Raw genomic sequence first — 8,168 nt, 5'->3', positions numbered from 1 at the left:
TTATTTAATATTATTATTAAAAAGTGGTTGTACAATAAATATAAAGTATTTTATTTCTGCATTTTGTATACCAACTGTAAAAGTTTTGGAAAAGTACTGCAAGTGTCATTGCATAATGCAGTGTAACAATTAATTGTTACCTTGTTTTTACTTTTTCTTTATTCATATGTAGATGAATGTCTTGACCTTTAATCCGCATATGACATAATTTCGTTTTTTTTTTATTTGTTTTTGAATAATATGTATTAATATGTAATCAATGTTTAACCCCAATCAGACCTAATTAACAGTGTAATTTTATACAGGACAATTTATAGAACAAACTGTATTTCGTGCTCGTGATTTGGATTGGTTGATTGTGGTTGGTTCACTGTTTATTTCAGTAGTCTGTACTGAGATACAAAGCAACTTTTAGGCATCCCCTAGAACAGGAGTTACATTGTCGGTGAGCTGTGCCCTGTGGTTTATCTACATATTGAGGGGTGCAAATACTGCAGCTTTCCAAATGAGAAAACTGAGATTACCGCAAATAGTTATAAAGCATACTATCCCATTCCTAAATCAGTCTGACAAAGGACATGGTAACAAACTTCAGAACAGGGAAACATAATGAGGGGAATTTATCAAAAATGGAGCAGTCAAAATCTGGAGCAGTTGCCCAGGGCAACCAATCAGCTTCTCTCTTCAGTTTGTTCAGTTAAGATTTGAAAATGAAAGAGAGAAGCTGATTGGTTGCCATGCACAGCAGATTTTGTCTGCTCCAGTTTTGATCAATTCCCTTCAATGTGTTTAAGGAACTAGGATGTAGATATAACCTGAATACTAGCAAAAAAAAATGGTTGAACAAGACATATTGTTCATGTAGACACATCCAGACAAGGCTACATTTAAACTCATCTTGATAAATTGTGTAAAGGTTTAATATACATTAAAATAATGATAGGTATACTACTCAGATGTTGCATTTAGAGTCACAGAGTATGGCTAATATCTCATAGCCACTTGATGTATGTATATCACAGACGCTGATCTTGCCACTTACCATACTACTTGCCTGCTGCTAACAGGAGTATAGATGACAAGTTCCTGATGTGAGAAATGAAGAAACCCAGGCATTGTGCAGGAGCAGATAAATTAACACCAAAAGTGGGATACCACTGATGCAACTGCTTACAAATGGAACTTCATGAAATATAACTGGTATTTGAAGATTAGTTTGTATGAAAATACTATGGCCCTTATTTAATAAAGTAAGAGCAATGGAACAATGCAACAAACCATGATAGCCTTTAAGTATGTAAGAGGGTGAGTCAAAAATTATCCACATTCTGGTTATATTAAAGCTTCCGTTGGCAGCACTTTCCGTTTAATGCTACTGTCTCCCCAGTCACTGCTGTGCAGGTCTGAATGTGTTACATCAGTTCATTTGTATCTGCAATGCGAGAAAAAAAAGATGCCCTACTTATGATTTGCATTAAAGAAGAGCAGCGTGCAGTGATTTGTCTGAGGGTATGCCTGGTGCCGTTATTTATCGAAGACTTTGTGCGCAGTATGGAGAAAGTGTTTTGTCGCTTGTGTATGAATGGATAGAGAAGTTCAAGGAAGATCGCACACGTGTTAGCCATCAGGAAGGAGCCGGGTGCCCGTCCACGTACACGGCTGATGACAACATTGAGCGCACACGTGGAATGATTCTGTCGAATAGACTAGTGACAAAAGCATAAAGCAGCCCTACGAGGATGAAGATTCACCTCTGATGAAGAAGTGAAGACAGCGGTGCATTCGTGGCTCGCAGCTCAGCCTAAAACATTTTGAAATGAGGGAATACGAAAGCTTGTTGACAGACGGATAAAGTGTTTAGAAAAGCAAGGAAAATATGTCGAAAAACGATGTATTTGTCTTTTCTAAAAGTTGATTAAAATAAATTCTACAGTCATAGTGCGGATAATTTTTGACTTGCTCTCGTATCTTTTAGTACCAATTCACCTCTATCTGGTTTGTTGTGGTGCACTAATGAAAACCTATTATTATGTGTTGCACTAAGGACTTGAACCATTTTTTTGATGCAGTGTAAAGCAGCACCATACAGTTGTGTGTTATCATGCATTGCAGTGTGCTACAACACAGAGGTGTTCCTTTAGTGCATTGGGGTGCCTTTTGGCACTGCAACACAATAACACATGCATAGTGAATGTACATTACCACAATGCATTGGTGTGATTAAGTCTTCACTGTTCTGAGTCTGCTAAACAATGGAATAGTGGATTCTGTTGCTTAATATAATAAATAAGGAACTAGATGATACATAACACATATATTGTATCTCTTTGGGGTCAAATTTAGCATTAGCAACAGTAGGCATTTAGCACTAGACAGCAGAGGTTAAAAGTAATTATTCCCCCTCCAAGTGGCCGAACTCCAGGGCCCGGTCGCGGCCGCGACCTCTGCGACCCTGGTAGTTCCGCCACTGTTGATCACATACAGGGTTATTCACAAAAGGATGAAGTGTTTGAAGAGGGCAGGAGAAGTGAACAATCTAGAACAACATAGCTGATCTGGAAAGTGAGCTGTATTGGAGAATTTTTCCAACTCAACTATGTTGTCCTAGATTGTTCACTTCTCCTGCCTTCTCCAAACTCTTCACCCTTTAGTGAATAACCCTGATAATTTTTTTCTATCATTAGTAGAAATATTCTTTCTATATAACATTATTTTCACCTAATAACCACTGTCTAAGCAAGGTTAGGCCCAGGAAACCACCTTTTTATATAAAAGATAAAACACTCTGTAGTAGATTTGCCATCACCGATCCTATTTGACTTCTTGGACTGATCAAATAGTGGTTCTCCCACTGGCTGTTGTGGCTCTTCTTGCTGACCAAGGCTTACTGCAGGACACAGTTATAATGTATGTGTCAGCAGGAGGAACCACAGTAGTCTGAGGGGGACCAGCTATTCTACACACATAAAATTGTGAAATAGGCTCATTGCCAGGAGCTCTTCTACACAAGCACTAACAAACAGGAGGATAGGTAAGGATAAGGCCCCTTTCACACTGTCCGATCAGGGAGGGATCCATGCATGGATCCTCTCCTGATTGGAGAAGTAATGATCGGATGTTACTGTCTGTCCAGTTTTTTCCTCTGTCTTGTGATGGAGGAAAAAAATGAAATGACTACATCCCATGTCTGTCTATGGGGAATCAGATGTAAATGGACGTGGGTCCTACTACATCAGATTTCCCCTGATCCGGCACATTTAGGCCCGGCAAGATGGAAAACTGTTCTGTTTGTTTTTCCGGACCTGGCCATTGCCAGGGGAAACTGAATGTAAATGGATACCCGTCCGTTTAGATCTAGCTGCCCATAGACTTACATTAGGCATCCTGATCAGACTTAAAAAAACAAAAACACGTTTTTGGGGATAATCCACTTCTTCAAAGCTTCTCAGAAGGTGGTTATCCCCGAAAACGCGTTCAGCTGTGTCAGCTTGTTCCTGCTGGTTTAAGCAGAGCTTTTGGATTGCCTTCTGACTGCTTCCTTGATTTCCTCACTTGGAATGTCTTCTAGGATTTTATGTCCAATACGTTTCTAACCTGCCTCCCTTGTGAGTAAAATCCTTTACACATTTCTTTTTGTACAATAAAATGAATATTTGCACCAGGGAAGGCACCCGGTGTTTTTATATATATATATTTTTTTTTTCATGTTTTATGCATTGACATCCCTTGTCTGTTACGGGGCAGCCTGCCTGGATTGCAAGAAACATTTTGGGGCTGGAGGAGGTTTCTACTTGGCGCTGGTCTGTTTTTTTCGTGGAATCCTGATCAGGCTGCCTGTCTGAAATGGGCCTAATAGTGCTTTTGGAATGTTTTACAGAATCTCAGCTTTAGGGTTAGTTTGCTGCCCAATAGGTAGTTTAGGATTACATGAAGCAAGAAGCAGTTATGTGACATATATGAATATGAGTTGTTACCTTTTCACAAACATCTGGAGACTATCGGTTGATTTTTCAATGAGCCCCACAACTTCTGAGTAGGGAATATCAGTACAAGGATTCCCATTGATGGAGATCACCTCATCTCCCACACACAATCCAGCAACTGAGGCCTTGCTTTTGCTACGAACCTGGAATAAACAGAATGAAGAATGTCAGCGGCTGATAAAATATAAGGTACTAGCTAAAGTCGAAGAAAATGAACCTTAGTATATGTGCAACAATGAACTCTATGATTATACCTGTTGACAAAACCTTTCACAGTAGATTGTGCATCTCCTGTAAGGAACATTGGTGTGTACACATTGTGTACATTGGGCGCGTTGATGCAGGTTACATTAGGCAGGCCATTGCTTTTGAATGGGTAGTCAACACCTCAATGCACAAAAAATAGCAGCTGCAGTATTGTGTACAATACAGTGCACCACCATGCACAGAACATTTATACCTAACAACAGGTAAGGTGCAGTATATTACTATTTTTGCTCTTGGGTTTAAACATCGTTTACAGTGATATTAAACTTTTATTTTTATTTTTATGTATATAAGGCCCACACTTATGCAAATCACCCATTCTTTTTGTTTAAAATGTTTCAGTTCCTCATTCTCTAGTTGGTCCCTGCATCGTTCTCCCTCCCGCCCCCTGTGCGGGTGTCTCCAGCAGCTAGCCGGATGCTGAGGAGGCACCCAGGCGTGCACGTTCCCGGCCGTGCCCGCAAGTAGCTGTGTGCGTCCATAGACACACACAGCATGTGTCAGTCCATGCCCCTCCTCTCCTCCCAACAGATTGACAGCAGAAGGAGCCTATGGCACCTCTGTCCTCAGTATCCTCCCCAGCAACCAGGAAGTTCAGGGAACTGAGGATAGCTTCAGAGACCAGTGGCAGTGACAAGTCTTCACAGGTAAGTGGGACAGGGGGACACAAAAAGGTACTGGGCATTTTTTTACCTTAATGCAGAAAATGCATTAAGGTAAAAAACGCCCACCCTTTAGTACTACTTTATGAATGAATGGCAACACACAGCAACACACATGTACAGTGCTTTATTGCGTGATGCTGTTGTGCATGTTATAACACGCGTGTTACAATGTATGATGTACCGTGAACAAGCCCTTAGCTCAGCTATATTATTTTGAAATTCATATTTCACAGAATGATGTCTCGTACAGCTGGTTGTTGTACTAGAACTGTTCTTTGACCAGAGCTTTTCTGTTTTTGATAATTTGTCCATCTATCTGCTTAGCAATTTATTTGTTCACAGCTTTTTATCAGGGATTTTTCAGCTGTATGTGGCAGGGGGAAAAAATCTATATATATTTCCTAATTTGACAACCACTGTGAAAGGCTGATTACGCTCCTGGGACATATGTTTGTAAATCCATCATAGTGAGGGAGTATTTAATTTCTTGTGAACTGTTATTGTTATCTGTGTCCCTGCTGGACTATCTTCCAATGGGGACGCTATCACTGTATAAAAGGGGATCCCTACTCTTTGAGGAAATTTTTACCCCACTTCCTACTGTGCCTTACCAGTTGGACACATACAGGAAAAATATATGATGGAGTTTTAACCTTTCGTTACTCCCTCCAAAACTGAACAAAAAGTTTTGGCTTTAGATTCAATTTAACTGCTCCTGAAGCTGGTTTGTTGTTTATTACATTAGAGATTAAAAGGCTGGAAGACTGCTAAATCCATGCAGCGATGGGGAGCAGCGTGACCTAATCTGCTGACAGAATGACTTGAAAGACTTTATGGTGTCTGCTGTGAACTTTGAGGATGGATTGCTCCACAGTGTCTGCAGCTATAGAGGTCAGTAAGGTTTGACTTTAAAGCTCATTTACTACTCGTTGATAATATGTACCAAAGTACCAAAATGTCCATAGCCTGGCCATAGGCTCACTTTAAATATAAAAAACACACTATTCACTGCATCATTTATGCTTCTCAGCAATGCTCACACGACTAAAAGAGTGGGTTAGAAAATACTATTTATTATTAATGTATTATTTTATTGTCCATTTATACTTTAAACCCCAGTTAGTATACAAAGGCAAATAAATTACAAAACAAATCAAAAGCACTGTGCACCATTCCAAACAAATATAAAACAACTAAGCAACACAGATTAGTTATATAGTAGACTGTTAAGACCAGACTATTTTGGTTATCTCTGCTTTTGTTAAAGTATGAATGAAATATAATGTTGTTATTTTTCATGCCAAACACAAAGAGATTGTTGAGGATGTTAGGAATACACTACTGGATTCATTTCCGTATATGGGAGTAACACTAAGAAATTTGTTCTGGAAATGTTTTGTGTATTTTATGCATATGATTCCCTATTAGAAATTTTAATTTCCATTAAAGTGACATTAAACCCTCAGATTTTTTAACATACACCAATACTGTAATGTGTGTGTTAAATAATTTATTATGTTAATTGCAATTGCCACTTTACCTAATCCTGCATCTAGGTAAAAGAAAATAAACAACAAAACAGTGGAAAAAGGCTTCTTACTTTTAGAAAACTATCTTTCCGGAAGTATAGCAGAACATTCATGGCACAGCTCTCTTTGTGCTTTTTTTTTTTTTTATAGAAGTCAATCACCATAGGCATATCTGAAATATCCAGTGAAAGATGGGACCTGATACCATGAGCTGATACCTGTAGCCAGTTTATGCTCTACCCTCCATTGACAAAGCTCCAATACCATTTCCTGGAAGAGTGACAGAAAAACACAGGAGGAGGTTTCGCTACAGCTCACATGCGATGTATGTATATGGATAGTCAGATAGTTCACACTCATGTATCTCCTGTGAACAGACTATGACTAACATCTTTGGGCCAAGTCAAAAGGTCGAAAGCAAAACACATTAGCCCACAGCTGGTGATCGCTATCATTTGACAATGTTCATCAGACAGTCTTAACAATCTTAACACTGTTTTAATTATCATTCACAAAGACATTAAAACAATGAGCTCAGAAGGTGTCTCGAGCAATCATAGACCTCTCTCTAACATTAGGACCATATAGTAGAAATGGAACAAACAAGTTCCATACTCATAATGACAGCACCACATTTACTTTGTGTGGTTGTGAGCCATGCTAATATGAACCAGTAGCATCTCATCATGCTTGATATCTCAGGAGCATTTATTTGGATTGCTCCATCTGGTAGGCCCCTCCTATAGGACAGCATTTGACAACTGGGCTGAACCCAGTCGTAAAAATTGCATGCATTTAGAAGATGTGTATACAAAACTTATCTGCAAGGAGATATTTACACTAGAAGCAGAGATCTCCAATGTAGCTTGGAGCTTGTTTGTAAAATAAATACATAAGTAAATAAATGAAAGTCTTTACCATAACCATCAACAATAGTACAGGTTTACTCATGTATCACATTATATCATGGCTTACTAAACAGAAAAGAAATGTATATGCCAGTAATGTAAATATATACTATATGGATAAAAGTTAGTGAATGCCTAACCATCACACCTACATAAACTTGTTGGACATCCCATTCAAAAACCATTAATAAGGAGTTGCCCTATCTGCTGTCTAGCCTCCACTTCTTTGGAAGGCTTTCCCCAAGAGTTTTGGAATGTATATGTAGGATATTTTGTCTATTCAGGCAGAAAAGTAATTGGAATGTCTGGTACTGTTGTTGAATGAGAAAGCCTGGCTTGGAGTCAGCACTTCACACAAAACCTATTAAACAATGTCCTTATGGAACTGCCTTTGTTCATAGTCATACTAAATTGAAAGGATTCTTCCCCAAACTGCTTCTAAAAGGTTGGAAGTGCAAAGTTGTCTAGAATGTCTTTGAATGCTATACAGGACTCGTACCCTTCACTGGAAACAGTGGAGTGGTATTCACATTTGTTGTCCATAAAGTAGGTGTAATGATCAGGTGTCCACAATCTTTTGTCCATATAGTCTAGGACAAAGGGGGCAAACTGCTGTGGTTAGCAAAAGCAGGCACCTACAGGTACCTGTGCATATTTGAAGCAGTTATCCAAACTTTCCTCTCATGGCTGAATGCCAAGCCATTCTAAAAGGCAAAGCATGCACACTTCTAGTTAGTGTCAAACCTTTCCACTAAGCCATACCTCCACACCTGGTCAGCCTCACTGGCCAAAAGGAATGCACAGGAGGTATGGAGG

The 8,168-nt window shown here is 39.2% G+C and overlaps 1 protein-coding gene across 1 annotated transcript in view; it reads right to left on the bottom strand.

The window, feature by feature from the left end:
- The window catches only part of SYNPO2 (synaptopodin 2), a 167,968-nt gene that overhangs the window by 54,656 nt on the left and 105,144 nt on the right, over positions 1 to 8,168 (bottom strand). The window contains exon 2 of the mRNA XM_018562930.1: positions 3,975 to 4,126. Within this exon, the coding sequence (XP_018418432.1) occupies positions 3,975 to 4,126 (152 nt within the window). The remainder of the gene's footprint in view (positions 1 to 3,974; positions 4,127 to 8,168) is intronic.

This window comes from Nanorana parkeri, unplaced genomic scaffold (genome assembly GCF_000935625.1).
Source record: "Nanorana parkeri isolate BGI_ZX_2015 unplaced genomic scaffold, ASM93562v1 scaffold614, whole genome shotgun sequence".
NCBI lineage: Eukaryota > Metazoa > Chordata > Amphibia > Anura > Dicroglossidae > Nanorana > Nanorana parkeri.
This window is presented reverse-complemented; position numbering and strand designations above follow the sequence as displayed.